At 43.0% G+C, this 19211-nt stretch overlaps 1 protein-coding gene across 1 annotated transcript in view; it reads right to left on the bottom strand.

Moving 5' to 3' along the window:
• Positions 1–7078: 7078 nt before the first annotated feature.
• LOC120052940 (zinc finger protein-like) overlaps positions 7079–19211 on the bottom strand; it is a 134322-nt gene continuing 122189 nt past the window's right edge. Inside the window, exons 2-3 of the mRNA XM_039000180.1 lie at positions 18953–19071; positions 7079–8178 (exon numbers count right to left, since the gene is read on the bottom strand). Of these exons, the coding sequence (XP_038856108.1) occupies positions 7405–8178; positions 18953–19071 (893 nt within the window). The 3' untranslated portion in view covers positions 7079–7404. The remainder of the gene's footprint in view (positions 8179–18952; positions 19072–19211) is intronic.

Genomic DNA, 19211 nt, shown 5'->3' on the forward strand with positions numbered 1-19211 from the left:
CTGGCCTGGGATGGGTGCGTCAGTGTGACCACTGATGGGGAAGCTGCCATGAAGGGAAAGCACTCCGGAGAAGTAAAGCGGATACTGGAGAGAGCACTGAGTGTGACGTGGAACCACTGTTTCCTACACAGGGAGGCATTGGCAGCGAAGGACATGGTGCATGAGCTCCACGCCACTCTCCAGGATGTGATCAAGTGTGTCAATTATATCAAAAAGAGTTCCACAAAAAGCTGGTGTTTCCAGGCCTTCTGTAGGGATATGAGGAGCGAGCACCAGCAGGTGCTTTATCATGCAGAGGTCCGCTGGCTTTCCAAGGGTAAAGTGTTGGGTCACTTTTATGAGCTTCACGCAGAGATTGCTGTTAAACATCTTGTTAAGCTGCAGGGAAAATTGAGACTACTTCCCGGAGGAGAACAGGAGACAAGACGACTGGGTACAGGACTCCTTTCGAGTGGAGATGTGAAGAGTCACGCTGCCAAGCAACAAAGAGGATCAGCTGGTGGAGCTGTCATTTGACCGCGGACTGAGCATGCGCTTCCCGGAAATGACACTGCCAAAGTTCTGGTGCAGCGTAGTCGGAGAGCATCCTGCTCTCACTTGTCATGCAATCAGAAGCATGCTACCGTTCAGCAGTACCTATCTGTGTGAAAGTGTCTTCTCTGCTATGGCCGTGCTGAAAACTAAAAGCAGAAACAAACTGGATGGCTAGCATGACCTCTGAATTGCCCTGTCAATCATCTCAGAGTTCGATAAACGTATAAAACTGAAAAAACACCCACAGTTTTCCCACTGATAGGCCACGCACACACACAATAAATAAACAGGTTTAATGAGTTATTGTTCAGTAGGTTAATTATTATTGTTAATTAATTCTGACATTTTATTGAACTGGTTAAAAACATACACCTTTTCCTACCAAGGTAAATGGAGCATATAGATGGAGACTAAATTCTACACTCCTAAAGCAACCTGAATTTTGTGCATTCATCAAAGAGCAGATCAATATTTTCACTTTGACAAACAAACCCTCCGCTCCTGACAGTTTCATTCTTTGGGACACATTGAAGGCCTATCTGAGGGGACAGATCATTTCCTATACTAAAGGGCTGAAGAGAAAACACGGTGCGGAACTGAGTGCCCTTGAATCTGAAATCTCAGAGCTAGAGAAAACCTACCAAAGAGGCCCGACTAAAGATCTATACAGGCTTTTGGTAAATAAAAAAAATGAAATATAATATTCTGAACACGTATCAAGCTGAGAGGGCCATCACTAAATCAAAACAGCGTTATTACGAGCTTGGAGAGAGAGCTCACAAAGTATTGGCATGGCAACTGAAAGCAGAGGAAAGTAAGAGGACAATTAATGCTATAGAAACTCTTACTAATGAGATATCTTTCGACCCTACTGAAATTAATAATACTTTTAAGAAATACTATGAAGACCTCTACACTTCCCAATCAAGCGATGATCTATCAGAGATCGACTCCTTTCTCTCCTCTCTCAACCTCCCATGCCTGTCAGGGGAAGACAGCGAGCGCCTGAGTGAACACTTCTCAGTTCCTGAATTGTTGGGGGCCATTAAATCCTTACCTTCTAATAAATCTCCTGGGGAGGATGGCTTCCCTCCAGAGTTCTATAAAGAATTTAGGGAGCTGTTGGTCCCCTACCTTATGGAGGTACTTAAAAAAGCCAGGGAAGACAACTGCTTTCCAGAGTCTTTCTCTCAAGCAGTGATTACTGTAATCCACAAGAAAGGGAAAAATCCACTAAAGTGCGCCTCATATAGACCAATCTCTCTCCTTAACACAGATTGTAAACTGGTCACCAAGATGCTATCTAAGAGACTGGAGTCATGTCTTCCCCTGTTGGTCAACCCAGATCAGACTGGCTTCATAATTAATAGATTGTCCTCCAATAATCTCAGAAGGTTCTTTGATATAATTCACCTTGCTAACAAAAACAAAATACCTAGTGTCGCAGTCTCCCTCGACGCTGAAAAGGCCTTCGATAGGGTTGAATGGCCATACCTCTTTCGCGTCTTGGAAAAGTTTGGTTTAGGTACCGTGTTTGTAAATTTGATAAATCACTCTACAAATCTCCTAAAGCTAGGATTGCTACCAATGGGATTACTTCCTCCTCTTTCCCTCTCTATAGGGGGAACAGACAAGGTTGCCCAATTAGCCCCCACCTCTTTGCCCTCGCCATCGAACCGTTGGCTGAGGCTATTAGAACGTGCCCTGACATACATGGCTTTGAGGTGGGCCCCCATACCCATAAATTATCACTCTTTGCGGACGACCTTATCTTATTTCTAACAAACCCAGAACACTCCCTCTCTCACTTGCAGATCCTACTACAGTGTTATAGTTCTTTCTCTGGATATAAGGTCAATTTAGATAAAAGCGAAATCTTACCGTTGTCTGTCTTTGACCATCATACCATCAAGCACAAGTTTCCTTTTAGATGGTCGCCTATGGGCTTCACATATTTGGCCATAATGGTGGATGGTAACCTGAACAACCTCTATGAACTCAATCTGGACAGTTTGTTGCAAAAGGTGGAGGGTGACCTTTGTAAATGGATGGACTTACCTCTCACTCTACTGGGTAGAATCAATGTAATCAAAATGAATGTCCTGCCCAGATTTCTATATCTGTTTCAATCTCTCCCTATCCCTGTTCCCGCAGCATTCTTTTCCTCTCTCGACAAGATGACCAGACGGTTTATCTGGCACGGCAAAACCCCTAGGGTTGGCCTGGATAAACTGACCCTGGATTACAGTCAAGGGGGCTTAAACCTCCCCAATTTTAGAATGTACTACTGGGCAGCACAGTCTAGGTTTCTGGCTCAGAGGTTTGACAAGGGTCCCTCTCCCTCATGGTTGAACATTGAAAAGCTTGAGGTAAATGATGACACTGGGGCAGAATTGTTTTACAAATGGGACAGAAAATCTATAAAAACCATCACAGACAACCCTTTAATCATACATTCTGTCCTGGCATGGTGCAAACTGCATGAGCTGTTCGGACGAGGGGGATTCCTTTCCCCTAAAACCCCTTTATGGAACAATAGATTGATTCCTATGTTTTTCCAGAATAGTAACTTTAGACCATGGTCTGATAAGGGGATCACTCTTCTGGAACATTGTTACGAGGAGGGAGTTCTTATGTCTTTTGATCAGCTGAAACAGAAATACCACTTGCCTAACAGGGACTTCTTTAGCTACCTACAACTACGAAACTTTATTAGGGTGTCTCTCAAGGGACAATGGAACCTACCTAAGATGTCACCTATTGAACAACTCTGCCACGCAGACCAACCACTGTTCAAGACCATTTCCCGTGTTTACGATGCTCTTATGTCAGGACTAACACTGTCTGGGCTAGATAAACCCCGACTTAGATGGGAAAAAGATCTGGGTATTGATCTTGATGAGGGTCTATGGAGTGACCTATGCAGGGATGGTGTTACATCCACATTGAACTCCAGATACAGACTGATCCAGTTTAATTTCCTCCATCAGCTCTATATCACCCCATCTAGACTGCACAAGTTCAACCCTGATATCTCCTCCCTATGTTTTAGATGTGGCTCAGATGAAGGAACATTCCTCCATTCCACTTGGCAGTGTTCAAAACTACATGGTTTCTGGCAGGGGGTATGCGATACCATATCCTCAATTCATGGGGTTGCATTCCCTTTAGACCCGGAGGTCTGTCTACTGGGCAACTTGACTAACACCAATCTTAGGCAAAGCCACACTATAAAGCTAACAGAAATATTGCTAGCGATTGCCAAGAAATGTATCGCCTTGAAATGGAAACTGGATTCCCCCCTGCCAGTTGCAATGTGGCTATCAGAAGTTAATAGTTGTATCCCACTGGAGAAAATTACTTACCGCTTGAGGAATAAGTTAAATACATTTTACAGAATTTGGCAACCTTTTATTGACTATATGGAGAATCTCCCCCCACATCACATTGAATGAATCTCTATATTATCCTTATATAATGTTTCACACGTAATGTATAATATGTAGCCTACAGCAGGTGACTATATGATCCAATGTCTCATTATATATATTTTTTATTGTATGTTTGTATATATAATTATAATTTGTTTTATTTTTTCTTTCTTTGTTACGCTCATCTGTCACTGTCACTTTGTCCTATTGTTGTCTAATATCTTTTCACGTTTGTCTTGAATGTTGTTAATTGGAAAATGAAAAAATAAAATATATTTTTTTTTAAACAACAAAAAAACATACACCTTTAAAAAATAATTTCAAGGTTGTGAAACTCTTCACATGGTAATTATGAAATCCTAATGATTGTTGTTTTTTCTGTTTTAAAAACTGGTATGTGTTACTGTTCATTAACATTATTGGACTGGTTTTAATGTCATGTTCTGAGTCTGATCATGTATTACACCCCACTCCTATTACACCCCACTCCTGATGGGAGAGGTGGGGCTCAAAACAGCTCTGCCTCACCTGCCATGAACGACGGGTCACCACTGTGTAGTTACCCTTTTTAACATCATTTTTAACATTATACAAAGCTGCACAAATTATTGAGGGGACAAAATTAAATCTCCTTAATTTTGTCACTAGAGTCAAATACTTTCTATAGAACAAACTTCACGTCAGGATAGGCAACCGAAATAAATATATGTGTGTTATATTAAACAGAGGGAGTAAAATGTAGGCAAGCAATAAACATTTCAGAACAACTACTAGTCGAATAAGACATGGGAGAGATTACGAATTATGGCAAAGAGATTTATTTATGAACTAATACATTTGAAACAAATAGCCAAACCGAAAACTGCAGACATTACTAGTGCCTCCCCCGCGATCAAACCTCCATATCAAATCAAATGCAGTCTAACGTGATCACTGACAGCTGCCTTGAAGGACACAAATAAAAATGCTTTCTGCTACTAAGATCAGTGAAATGTAGGCTAAACTGACAACGGAGTAAAGAGCAGAAATCTCAAATAGCAAGCAAGTCGCATCAATGAAGAATTGAGTGTGGGGTAGGGGGGATTCTGTCAGGGGGAGATTTTCGGCACAACACCTGGACGCTAATCTAAATAACAACATTAAAAACACTAACTAGAAAATTGTTCTTGGTCATGTTTATTTCTGTTTACAATGAAAATAAAGGATCTTATTGGTTGAAGTCATAGCTCAAAGGGTGTGTAGCTGTTCTTTTGAAATATGTGCTGCTTATTGCATTACACATAACATCTCCTAAAATCAGTATCTTTCAAGCTGAGAACAGACTTGTTAATTGTCTGATTTAATTAGGCTGTACTACACCATGCAATTGGTATATACAGCCTGAAACTAATGTAACATTGTGCAAATGTTCCTTACAAGCAAGAATATTGAATACAATTACATTTGAACTTACTCTACACCGGTGATCTGTGCGGTTTGACCTTCAATTGCACGAAATTCGAGACAAATTATCCATAGGAAAGTATTGTTTACCCGAATTTTTAGAGCACCATTACTGCCGTTTTAAATTGTGATCACCTGGCACGTGCACAAAACCATGTAAACGCCTGCAAACTTCAGTTTCATGAAAACGTCGCATGTGCACGTACTTCCGTCTTGTGCACGGGCAAAAAAATCTTGATTGCCACACACAAAGATCAGTGTTTTGAAGTCGGGTTAATAACACTGTCCTGTTGATATTTTGTCTAAAATGTATACCAACAGAAGGACGAACACCACGGATAATCGGCAGAGTAAATTCAAATTAAGTTTATTAAATATTCTGACTTGCAAAGGGACGGTTTGTCATTATTGAATGTAACGTAAACTCACGTAAACTCGTACATCGCCTTGGTCCGTACAATTGCCCTTATTTTAGCACCCCAAAAACGTAATACTTCCAGATCAACTGTAATGTCAATACCATTGTAAAGCACAATTTCTCCCCTTTCCAACAGAATCAATTACGTGACCTAAACGCAGCCCGTTTCTGCATAATTCAAGCAGGCAATGAGCCCCGTCGGGTTTAAAAAAAAATGGCAGGTGGGGAAGCGAAACTAATGCGTGATAGTGAGAAGGAGATGTTGTGTGGGAAAATTGCTTTTTTTCACTCGATCTGTCCAACTTATCACCTTTAAAATGTAAATAAAACACTATAAAGAGTTTATATAATGTGTCATTACATACCTATTTGAAGGTTTGTGTTGAATTGAATTTGAATCAGGTTTTTAGGGCGGTGCTAAAGTGATCTTAGAAGTAAACAGCGGCTTTGAGAATGATGATTGCATGCTATGATGACGCAAAAAATGACTTACCCCTGTCACTGTCCATTTCTTGTTTTTAAACGATGAGCGAAGTGCTACACCTGGTGGAGAGACATTGGAAGACAGAAATAGTTGCTTTATGCGTGCTGTACTTTAACGGAGGGTCCGTTTTTTCAACTTTTCTCCAATACTATAGATCCATTACCATGTCGATCAACGCTTGAATAGAAACCTAGTTCACACCCCCGATTTTGAAGTCAACGCACAGTCCCATTAGTTTTCTTTGTAGCCTCGTTTGAATGTTGCGGTTGCGCACACGTTATATGTGCGTGGCGTTTACATAATTTGAAAGCCTCGCCACGTCTTGTGACTAACTTGTGTACAAAGGGAAAGGGGGATACCTACTCAGTTGTACAACTGAATGCCTTTAACTGAAATGTGTCAATCAGAGAGGTGCTGGGGCCTGCCTTAATCGACATCCACGTCTTCGGTGCTCAGGGAACAGTGCCTTGCTGTTGCCTTGCTCAGGGGCAACTAGCCCAACGCTCTAAAGAACAGTGTGTTCGCAAGAATTGAGCAGAAGAGAAAAGAATGATAATCAGCTTCTTGATATGCCACACTGGACAGGTGGATAGATTATCTTGGCAAAGTAGAAATGCTCACTAACAGGGATGTAAACAAATTTGTGGACAACATGTTAGAGAAATAAGATTTTTGTGCATATGGAACATCTTTTTCAGCTCATGAAATATGGGACCAACACTTTACATGTTGCATTCATATTCTTGTTCAGTGTACATTACACAAAATCTCCTATTATTGCTATCTTTCGAACTGAGTGCAGACTTTTAGAAAGAACAGTGTGTTAGCAAGAATAGAGAAGAGAAAATAATTACTTTATTCCATCTACATCACCTCAGTAAGGTAAATATTAAACTATCATTGTTCTAGCCTAGGTTAACTGTCTCTCTAAAAACAGATTTACTCAAGCCTGTTTCAAATGACAAGTTAACAAAGGGTTAATGAGGGGTATGTGGTTAATTACCCTCTTACCCAAAGACACTTCACATGATAACTATAATATGTCAGATAAAGAAAAGTTCTCATATCCCCTGTGTACATCTCAAGCCACACTGCTACAATTTCTCCCCATTGTGGACACTCCTATGTCTGATAAGGTTACTCAGGAAGGAGAAGCTCTTGTAACATAGTTTGCACTTGAAGGGCCTCTCCTTGGTGTGAACGGTCTGGTGCTTCTTCACATAGCTCGCCTCAGCGAAGCGCTTCCCACACGTGGGGCAGGCATACGGCTTGTCGGCGTCCGACCTAATCCGTCCCATCCTGACCCTGTCTGTATTCATGGGGTAACCATGAGGTAGCTGAGGAAGGCTGGACCCAGGCTTGCTATGAACCCAGTCACCAGGCATTAGACAAGATCCTGAAGGAGAAGACAGACTTGCTGATAGACTACCACCAGGGGCGTCTCCCACCACTCTCTGTGAAGGCTGAAGCCCAAGGTGACCTGCTCTGTTCATCATGGATACTGTGGTGTTTGTATCATAGGAACAGGAAGGTCTATCTCTATCAGCCCCAGGCCCTGCTTCATCCCTGCACTGAGACTGTGAAGGGAAGGGTCTGGGCTGCAGACTGGATCCCTGACCAGAGCCTCTGTCTCTCTGATGACCACCAGGACTGTTGTTCAGTCCACCTGTCCACTGGTTGTGTTCGGTGTGGTGGTGGTGGAGTCTCGGGCCTTGGTGGTTGGGTCCTAGTCCTGACTCGGGAAGGAAGAGCAACGGCTCCTGATCCAGGGTTCTGATCCTGGGCCAGGGTTTGTGACCAGGTGCTTCAGAGGTCCAGTCTCTCCCGTCAGCAACACTGGACATCAGCAGGTCCTCATGGACCGCAGACTGTAAACACAAATTGTACAGAAGAGCATATAAAAGGTTTATATAAGAAACTCTTGCTGTAAACACAGAAACATGTAAAAAGTATATAACATGCCCACTCATGCCTTATTGCTATTATCAACTGGTTACAATGTAATTAGAACAGTAAAAATAAGTGATTTGTCATCCTTGTGGTATACTGTCTGATATAACATGGTGTTCAGCCAATCAGCATTCAGGGCTCGAACCACCCAGTTTTATAATAAAATGTAAACCACAGTCAAGCCCATCTCTAACACTGTGATTCAAGTATCAATATGGAGCCACTGGAGTTTATTATTAAAGAAAATCAGCAGACCACGTGTAACCACGCCAGCCCAGGACCTACACATCTGGCTTCTTCAGCTGTGGGATCATCTGAGACCAGCCACCCGGACAGCTGATGAAACTGTGGGTTGGCACAACCAAAAAATTTCTGCACAAACTGTCAGAAACCGTCTGAGGGAAGCTCATCTGCATGCTCGTCGTCCACACCAGGGTCTCAACCTGACTTCAGTGGGCAAATGCTCACCTTCGATGGCCACTGGCATGCTAGAGAAGTATGCTCTTCACGAATTAATCGCTGTTTCAACTGTACTGGGCAGATGGCACACCAGATAGTGACTGGTTTTCTGATCCACGCCCCTACTTTTTTTAAGGTATCTGTGACCAACAGATGCATATCTGTATTCCTAGCAGTGTTGTAGTACCCGAGACCAGTCTCGAGACCACATTTTGAGTGGTTTTCTTGTCTCGGTGTCGGATACATTTGTACTCAGTCTTGACTCTGTCTCAGACAGTGAAGCCTTGTAATTTCCAGAGACCAGCAGAGTACAAAATTCATAATTATCAGCTTCCATTCAGTAAGTGCATAAAACAGGGTTGTTTCTGTATGATATGTTAGATTAAAGACAGACACAAATGTCAAGTTCAATAGCCATGTTCAAGCATTGTACAAGTCCCTACATACGGGGTCCGGGGAACAGCCCAGCTAGTCGATTACCTATCAACTAGACTCCGTAACATTATTGTTTCAATAGAAAGTGCAAACATAACAGCACAACATTAAGTTCTTAACAGTCAAGTCATAACAAATGAAAATGCATTACATTTCTTTTTTACTTCAGTTGTCCTCTTCCTGTTTTTTAAAAATATATATAACAGAGGACGAGTTAACACAGTCCCTTGCCTGTTCGGTGGCTTACACAGCCGACCAACCCGGAAGTAAGTATGGGCTCTGACAGGGGTAGAGTTAGGGCCACAAGCTGGAGAGCTTGGTGGAGTAGATGCCTCACCCTCAGTTGGCTCATGTCTCAATTCTGCTCCCCTTTCCCCTTGGCCTGGACTGTGATCCAGTTCATCTAGGTGAGTGTATGGTGTGTTCTGGTTTGTTGTCTGCTTTCCTACATGCAGATCGACCCGATTACGACGATGGAGGGACCCACCAACATCCACCAGGTAAGAACGTGGTGCAACTCTCTGTAGACACGTGCCCAGCCTCAAGTCATATGTGGTCTCCCGGCAGCGGTTTCATCCTTATTGTTTCCCCCACCTCCAGCTCTGGTAGGTCTCGAGCAGTCCGGTCGTAGAAGCAGTTAGCGAGCTGCTTTCTGTGTTGCAGTTTGTCTGTGATGCCAACCATAACATAGGGCTCAAGTAGCTTGTTAGCTACAGGGATGGTAGTCTTCAGACAACTGGACAGAAGGCGTTGCGCTGGGCTGCTGTCCATGTTTTCAGTGTGTGTGTTCCTCCACTTTAAGATGGCTTTCCAGTGTTCATTGCTGTCACGCAAGGCCTTGCGTAACAGGTTTTTTGCAATCTTGACAGCTGACCCTGCCTTGCCATTGGGTGCCTTGGAGCGGTCACGTGTGGTCAAACTCCCATTGAGGTTAAACGCTTGAACTGTGCAGTGAATTGTGGGCCATTGTCCGTGATGACTTTGTCAGGCTGGCCTTGCAGCGCTTTATGGCCGTCTCTGCAGACAAGTCAGGGAGCAGTTACATTTCCCAAAAGTCAGAGTAGTGATCAACGATGATAGTCCATTTGTCTGTGGCTGAATAAATCCATGCTGACGATTTACCAGGCCCTTGAGGGCAGTTCGTGCGACATCATGGTTTCCTTTTGCTGTTCATGAGCATACTCGTTGCATGTGGTACAGCTGCTGAGTCTTTAATTTCTACTTGCATGTTTGGCCAGTATAATGTTTTGCGTGCCTGGCGGTAGCATGCGTCAACTCCAACATAACTGGAATGTATGCGGGTAAGCATCTCTGGATGTAGTGATTTGGGGATAATGGCCTTCTGACCTCCAAACAAGATGCCATTTTGCACACTGATCTCAACTCGAAATGTGTCTCCTCTTTCAGGTACGGCCAACCTGTGAGAACCATGGACTTCAGTGACTGTAGGTGTTCGTCCTTGTCAGTGTGTTGCCTGATCTGAGCTAGGCGGTGATCTGTGACGTTTAAGTAGTCTGCCTGATTGATCTGTTGAACATCAATGCCTGTACATTGCCTGTACATTGTGCTGTTGCCCTGCTCAGGGTGTTACTGATGTACATCTCTGGTCCTGGCTTGTAGACAACCTTCAGGCTGTAGTTTTGCAGAGTCAGGAGCATGCTTTGAAGCCTATTAGGCGCGTTGAGAGGTTTACTGAATATGGCAATGAGTGGTTTGTGGTCAGTTTCAGAGGTGACCAGCTCTTGACCATATAAGTAGTGATGGAAGCGCTGGCAGGAAAATACGATGCTGAGGCACACTCTCAATTTGTGCATAGTTTTGTTTGTGGAGTGAGCACTCTCGAGGCAAACGCAACAGGATGGCCTGCATAAGGCAGCATCCAAGTCCACTTTGGCTGGAGTCACTCTGGATTGTGACATGCTTCGTAACGTCGTAGTAGTGCAACACTGACATGGATGAAGACAGAAATTATCTCCTGCCCTGTAGCCTTGTTTTTGGGTAGCCAGTGCCATGGTGTGTCTTTGTCCAGCAGCCGGTGCAGATGCTCACAGACTGCTGATAGGTGTGACATGAACTTTGCAAAACCGATGAGACGCTGCACTCCTTTTGCATCAGACGGGTTTGGCATGTCGAGGATCGCTCTGACTTTGTCTGGATCCGGCTTCAGCCAACAGAATGTGGCCATGGAAGTGGGCGTCTTTCTCCTTGAACTGCAGCTTCTTAAGGCCAAGGCGCAGCTTAACTGATCGGCAGCGCTCCATCAGTGCCAGGAACTTCACATTGTGATCGCATTCTGCTTCTTCATCTGTGTCACCACAGTCTACAACCAGGACATCATCAGCGATGGGTTCAATGCCCTTGAGCACAGCCAGTAACTCGTGCTGCTTGCGTTGATATACCTCAGGCGCCATGGAGACACCAAACGGGAGCTTGAGCCAGCGTTTCTGACCCTAGGGGGTCCAGAAGGTAGTCATGAAGCTGCCATCTTCGTCCAGCTTGCATTGCAGGATTGCATCTCGGGTGTCCACAAAGGTGAACATTCCGGCCTTGGGAGGCTTGTAGAGGCCATCCTCCAGTGTCGGCATGATGTAGTGGGAGCGTTTCAGTGCTTGGTTCAGATGCTTTGGGTCGATGCAGACCCTCAGCTTCTCTGGCTTTTTCACTATGACCATATTGCTGATCCAGTCAGTTGGTTCAGTCACAGATGTCATGTGGCCATCGACCTCATACTTGTCCAGCTGTGCCTTCACATCCAGTTTCATTGCAATGGGCACATTGCGAGGAGCACACTGGACTAGAGTGACGCTCTCATACAATTCAAAGTGTACTTCCCCAGGTACTGATTCAACGAGCCCGTTGAATACATTGTCATATCTGCTGAGTAGTTGAGGGGTCCTTGTTGGACAAGCTCCGTGATGTGCAGGTCATTTGGTACGGTGAACTGCATCCATCCCGGGCGTTCGCATGTAGAGCGTGAGAGGAGAGGATGTTGACTGGTTTTCACGATCTCAAACTCCAGCTATGGGTCTCAAAGATGCCCACAGAGCTCATTAGCTCTCCTGAGTACAGCTTTAGTCTAATATCGCTGGGCAAGAGATGTGTGTCAGATGCCAGGTTGATTTTTGTCTTTGTAGCTCATTACGTTGCACGTAGCACCGGAATCCGGTTGACATTGTTGCAGCTTGTTGTGTAATCGTAGTGCCACAAACCATTTCTTCCCTCTTGAGTGTACAGCCCCAATGGATTCATGCATGTCAATGTCACTTTCACTGTTCTGAACACTGAGTGACATCAACACAGTGAATCTTGCCCTCACTCACTCTTCTTTTGCTTTTGAGACACACTTTTGCAAAGCGATTATTAGTTCCACAAGCTCGGCATGGTTTTCCATAGGCAGGGCAGTGCTCTTTGTCTCTTGCGTGTGCATTTCCACAGTATTTGCATGCTATGGGCTGTCTGTGGTCACGGTTTGTGGTGAATTACTCTGCCTCGATTGGTTTTGTCTGAATGTTTGCCTGGCAACAGCGTGAACAGTATCAACGTCGGTGCATTGGGTTTCGATTTCCATTGCTCTCATTCTCATGTCAGTGACTTCGGCAGTGCGGCACATTTCAATGGCAGTTACTAATGTTAAGCCTCTCTCTCTTAGTAGACGCCGGCGCATGTCCTCATTTGCAATTCCCAGTACTATTTTTGTCACAAATCAGTTAATCTTTCAATCCCCCGTATTCACAAGTAGCGGCTCTTTCTCTCAAATGGTTTACAAAGTTGTTTACTGACTCACCCTCTTCCTGTTTGCAGCTTCCAAAAACGAACTGCTCCTAAATGACGTCCCTGGCGGGTTTGAAGTAATTATCCAATGCATCCAGTATGGCCTTTTCCATCACCCTGTTGTTGTGCTGTGTGGGGGAGATTGTGCGGTAGATGTGCCTGGAATCGCTGCCCATTAAACTCCTCAGAGTTGCCGCTTGGACCTCGTTGGGTTTTTCATGTAGACCGGTCGCCAGCGCATAGTCCTCGAATTCATCCCTGAAGTTGTCCCAATTAGTATTCCAGTCCCCTGTGAGAACCACGGGTTTTGGTGGCAGAATGTTCACTGCCATAGCGATGGAATAGATCTCTTTGCCTTCAGCCATCGAGGTAGGTAGTGATGCTAACTAGCCAGCTAACAACGAGTTGATCAGTGGTGTGACGAACATTAGCAGTAGGAAACGGCGTGTGTAACTGCGCCTATACTGTACTTAGCTACAAAAATAACAAACGTGTGGTTTTTCGAGACACTTCTGATATCATACAGAAACATGGTATGTTAGATTAAAGAATAAAGACAGACACAAATGTCAAGTTCAATAGCCATGTTCAAGCATTGTACAAGTCCCTACATACGGGGTCCGGGGAACAGCCCAGCTAGTCGATTACCTATCAACTAGACTCTGTAACACGCTTTGCCAGGCCAAATATATACCCTCCTTTCTTGAAACATTAATACCTGCAGTCTTTATATCTATTATAGACATGTTTGCGCAGTGGCGAACCTAGTGGACCTAGGCCTTCAGTGGCGAACCTATTGGACCTTCAGTGTGTGACAGGTTTGTGATGCTGAAAGGATAGCAATGGTAATACCAGCGCACTCATGTAGGAGTGCACTTTTGGGCATTTCGTATACTCTCTTCTTAATCCCCACTGATGCCTATTAAAGTAATGTAGTGGAAGTATACGACTTATCAGTTATGTAGTACAATAGAGAGATCATGCACAAAGTAGCCTACACAATCGCAAAGCATGTGAAATATATTCACAAGCACGCCGCACAGACTAGTTTCAGCAGGCAGCAAGAGCGTACAGCTCTCAACTGGTTTTGGCATGGAGCAGATCGCATAAGAATGACATCGGTAGCCTGTAGGGTAGGTAGGAAAGACGTTTCAACTTATGATCTACAAGTAAATGGGTATGCAAACCAGGTATTCAAAAAAGTATTGGTTAGTAGGCTATTTCTGATGCACAATTCAGTCATGCCCACCCAATCAGATTGAGCAAAAAAATAATACATTATTACTATTATTAAAAATACTCCTCACCTCATACTTTTTTGCGATTTTTCCCAGACCTCCAAAATGGTCTCAGGGTGTGGTTTAAGCATTGTTGTGGACTAAGAACATACATTTTTTGTTGTTTTTCTGTTTTAAAAAAACAGTGTGATTGAGAGTGCAAATCTGAAAAATATATAGGAATACTAATTAAAAACCATAGGAAAACATAGGGTGCCTTGCCTCCGCTGGGCAGGCCGTTTGGGAAAATTTGAGTATACCCACTTCTCCAAGCATCACTACTTAGGGCCGATGGAAAGACAGCAGTCACACACAGCATGATGTTAAAGATAAGCAGTCCATTCACACTGACATAATAAGCCAGTAGTTCCCAATCATAAGAGTACAAAAAAATAACCATTAGGCAAAGCATTTCCTCATCGAAATGTACAACTACTACTTCCCATTGCAAAAAACATTTCACATTTAACACAAAGTAACCGATAAACTAAAGTTTAAATGCAACAATGTTTCACACACAAGTTATTTCCAAAGAAATGGCTAAGAAAAGCAAGTGAGCTCCAATAAAAAACTGTTCCACTCACCAGATGATGATCATTTGAAACTTAACTTCTTGTTGAAAGTTATTCTTGAAAAGTGAGAAGCTAACAAATTAGCAACATCTTCAATAACAATGCTGCAGCCACTGCAAACTAGCCTACAACAAAAGATAGCTGGCTAGACCGTGAGAACTACTGCTCCCTATTCCGCAGTGACCTGCTGGCCTTTGATAAGGCAGACGTTTTCCATACGTTTTTTTGTAAAAACAGTCCCACCCATTACAATTCAAAATGTGATTGGTTGATTCCACTGTCACGCAAAAATGTAGTTGAATGGCAGATCCTTTCTGTCTAGCTTCTGGTGGCCTAGCCAATGGCTTACTTAGCTAGCTAGATTTATCTCCCCAGAGACCACCAAAGAAAAATCCTGATTGGATCTTTTTTTCTCTTCAGTGTTAACCGTTTCCTTTCCAACAAAAATGTAATAGATTATATCAATATCATTGAAAATAATGTAATTAGAATTATTATTATCATTATAAATATGTTATAAATACTCGGGGGCTCCCGAGAGGCGCAGCAGTCTAAGGCACTGCAGCTCAGTGCTTGAGGCGTCACTACAGACACCCTGGTTCAATTCCAGGCTGTATCACAACCGGCCGTGATTGGGAGTCCTATAGGGCGGTGCACAATTGGCCCAGTGTCATCCGGGTTTGGCCATAATTGTAAATAAGAGATACGTTCTTAAAACCTTTTCTCAATAGGGGGTGCTGTTTTCACTTTGTAAAAATTTCGTTCCCAAATTAAACTGCCTCGTACTCAATTCTTGCTCGTACAATATGCATATTATTATTACTATTGGATAGAAAACACTCTCTAGTTTCTAAAACCGTTTGAATTATATCTGTGAGTAAAACAGAACTCAAGTTGGAGCAATTTTCCTGTGAGGAAGTGAGAAATCTGAAATCAGGCAGGCTGTTCTGAGGTCAGTTTATTAATTTGCATGTCTTCTATTGGTCGAGATGCACTGCATACGCCTTCCCCTAGATGTCAGCAAATAGTGAGAATTGGAATGGAGTTGCTAGGCAGACCTGAGGCCATATAAAGGGTCTGGGAATGTGGGGTCCAGTCTTTTCTTCATTCGCCATGACGCAAGACAGACCTCAGGATTGCGTTCTGGAAAGCTCCCGTTATAGGCCTTAGATATATCCGGCTCTGATTTTATTCGATATAGGTGTTAAAGACATCATAATGTTGTTATTTTAAACCGAGTTATATCAGTTTATATCAGTATATTGCGATTTTCGGATATTTCTTAGTGCTGCGTTATAGTGAGTTGGACACGTCTTTGCCACATGGCTAATGTTTACTGCTAATTCCAAAGTTGAAGGCGACAATCTACAACCGAGCAACGATTCCTCTGGACAAAGGACAACTTGCCCAAGATTCTGATGGGAGCTCATCAAAAAGTAAGAAGTATTTATGATGTTAATTCGTTGTTCTGTTGGAAAATGTAAAAATACTATTCCGCCATTAATTTCGGTGCGGTCTCGCTTTAACGCACGCTCATACGCACGTATGTCGTAGTAACGTTAATTTTAAAAATCTAACACAGCGGTTGCATTAAGAACTAATGTATCTTTCATTTGCTGTCCAACCTGTATTTTTTTGTCAAGTTTATGATTAGTTACTGATTAGATTAGGTGCCTCTCCCAAGATTTCTCCCGACATTTTGTTGGCAGCCTGGCTACTATTCTCATTGTATAACCACGATTTGTGCCGCTAAATATGCACATTTTCGAACAAACTCTATATGTATTGTGTAATATGATGTTATAGGACTGTCATCTGAAGAAGTTTGAGAAGGTTAGTGAAAAAATTAATATCTTTTGCTGGTTTATTCGTTATCGCTATTGTTGGCTTGAATCAATGCTGTTGTGTGGTTGGCTATTGTAGTAAGCTAATATAATGAATGCTATATTGTGTTTTCGCTGTAAAACACTTAAAAAATCTGAAATATTGGCTGGATTCACAAGATCTTTGTCTTTCATTTGCTGTACGCTGTGTATTTTTCATAAATGTTTTATGATGAGTATTTAGGTAATTCACGTTGGTCTCTGTAGTTATTCTAGTTGCTTTGGTGAGAGTTGTGATGGTGGCTGCAATGTGAAACTATGACTTATACCTGAAATATGCAAATTTTTCTAACAAAACATATGCTATACAATAAATATGTTATCAGACTGTCATCTGATGAAGTTGTTTCTTGGTTAGTGACTATTTATATCTTTATTTGGTCGAAATTGTGATAGCTACCTATGCAGGAAAAAAATGGTGGGAAAAAAAAGTTGTGTCTTTTGCTATCGTGGTTAGCTAATAGAAATACATATTGTGTCTTCCCTGTAAAACATTTTAAAAATCAGAAATGATGGCTGGATTCACAAGATGTGTATCTTTCATCTGGTGTCTTGGACTTGTGATTTAATGATATTTAGATGCTAGTATTTACTTGTGACGCTATGCTAGGCTATGCTAGTCAGCTTTTTTACTGATGGGGGTGCTCCCGGATCCGGGATTGTGTGCAAGTAGAAGTTAACTGACTTGCCTAGTTAAATAAAGGTTCAATTTAAAAAATCCTTAGGCGTAGAAGGTCCTCATTGTTTGGGTTAGTAATAATTTGTAGAGTGGCTCTATTTTCCCTCAGCATGCATTTTTTTCACCTTTTCTGAATGTCTGAAGAATCCACATGTTCTTCTGAAATATGAACACAGAAATACCGGACATTTTGAACTCTTACAATGGTGGAGATTTGACAAAATTACAATCATGGTGTTGAATTGGACTCCAAATTTTCTGGTCTTGATTCGGACTCGATTTTCTACGGTCTTTCTCCGGTTCTCCGGTCTCGCTTTAGGTGGTCTAGAACACAACACTGATTCCTAGTCATGTGAAATCCTTAGATTAGGGACTAACACATTTATTTATATTAACTGATTTCCTTATATAAACTTTAATTCAGTAAAATCGTGTTGCGTTTATTTTTATTCAGTGTAAAATAACTTCTGTAAATCTGGTAACCTCACTTTGATAAAATAAATGTTGGAAAAGGTTCAACATTACACATTACTACTTTATTTAATGTAAACATGAATTAAGGCACTCTCATTTCCTTATTATAAAACACCAGCATCAACCTGAAAGGGACAAAGTTTGTCACTCTTCATCAGTGAAGCATTTGTACAGACACCATCACCATATCATGTACTCTGCCTCATCATACTCATTCTTTCCTCAGTTCACCTCATCCAGTTCCCTACTACATCCTAAACCAACAGAATGAACTAAAAACTAACTAGTACTACATTACATGTCACTATACTCTATACATGGGCTGTGTGCATTTTCTGCTGGTGTATCCTGAGAGAGCTCCTCTCTGAGAACCTCTTCCCGCAGTGCGTACAGGCGAACGGCCTTTCTCCCGTGTGGACCTTCAGGTGCCTCTTCAGCTGGGGCTGGCGGGAGAAGCTCTTCTCACACTGGGGGCAGCTGTAGGGTTTCTCCCCTGTGTGGACTCTCTGGTGCCTCTTCAGGTGGCCAGCCTGGGCAAAGCGCATGTGACACTGGCTACAGCTGAACGGTTTCTCTCCCGTGTGCATCCTCTGGTGGATCTCCACGTGTTTGGGGAAACTGAAGGCTTTCCCACAGAATGAACACGGGAAGCGCTTTTCTTTGCCACCGGATCTACTAATAGCGTTACTACTACTTGTCAATGGGCTTGTGTAGCTATTTAGTGTTGAGACACTGGTATTGTCTGAGGTCTGGTTTAACATTAGGAGAGTGTGAGGAGGATGAAGGCCAGGGAGTGTCTGTGTTGTCACAGGGTCCATGTTCCAGTTGATAGATCCTATATAAGGCAGGCTGAAGGCAGCACCTGTTAGAGGGTTAAGCTGAGGCACCATCAGTCTCTGTGAATCACAACTATAGGAGCAGGACGGAGCATCGCTAGCCGAGTCTGTGTCTGTTCTCTTTCGCTGCATACGGACACCTCCCCGTCCCCGCAGACCAAATCTACACCTCGCCCTGGTCTCAGCCAGTCTGTTGTCATGGAGACTAAATTCAGTTGGTGTTTTGTGTTCGACTGTCTGTTTCTGGTTGTAGTTAACAGTGTTGTTCCCCAGCCCAGAGTTGAGGACGCTGTCCCATCCACTGACCTCGCCTCTGGTCCTGGCCTGCTCAGTGATGTCATCCCCTCGGCCCTTGGCTGCACCAGTCTGGGTTTGGGAATCGAAGATGGCCGCACGGTCTCCTCTTTTAGCCTCCATCCAATCACCTGCAGGAAGAGGTTCGAAAAGAGACTTTACAAATATGGAAGAGAACACTACATATGGATTTGTTTGTTGTCAATTACCTGGTCAAGTTCATACATGATGTGTTTTTGTATGTAAACATAAGTTGTATTGATTTCATTTT

This window comes from Salvelinus namaycush, chromosome 8 (genome assembly GCF_016432855.1).
Source record: "Salvelinus namaycush isolate Seneca chromosome 8, SaNama_1.0, whole genome shotgun sequence".
Lineage (NCBI taxonomy): Eukaryota > Metazoa > Chordata > Actinopteri > Salmoniformes > Salmonidae > Salvelinus > Salvelinus namaycush.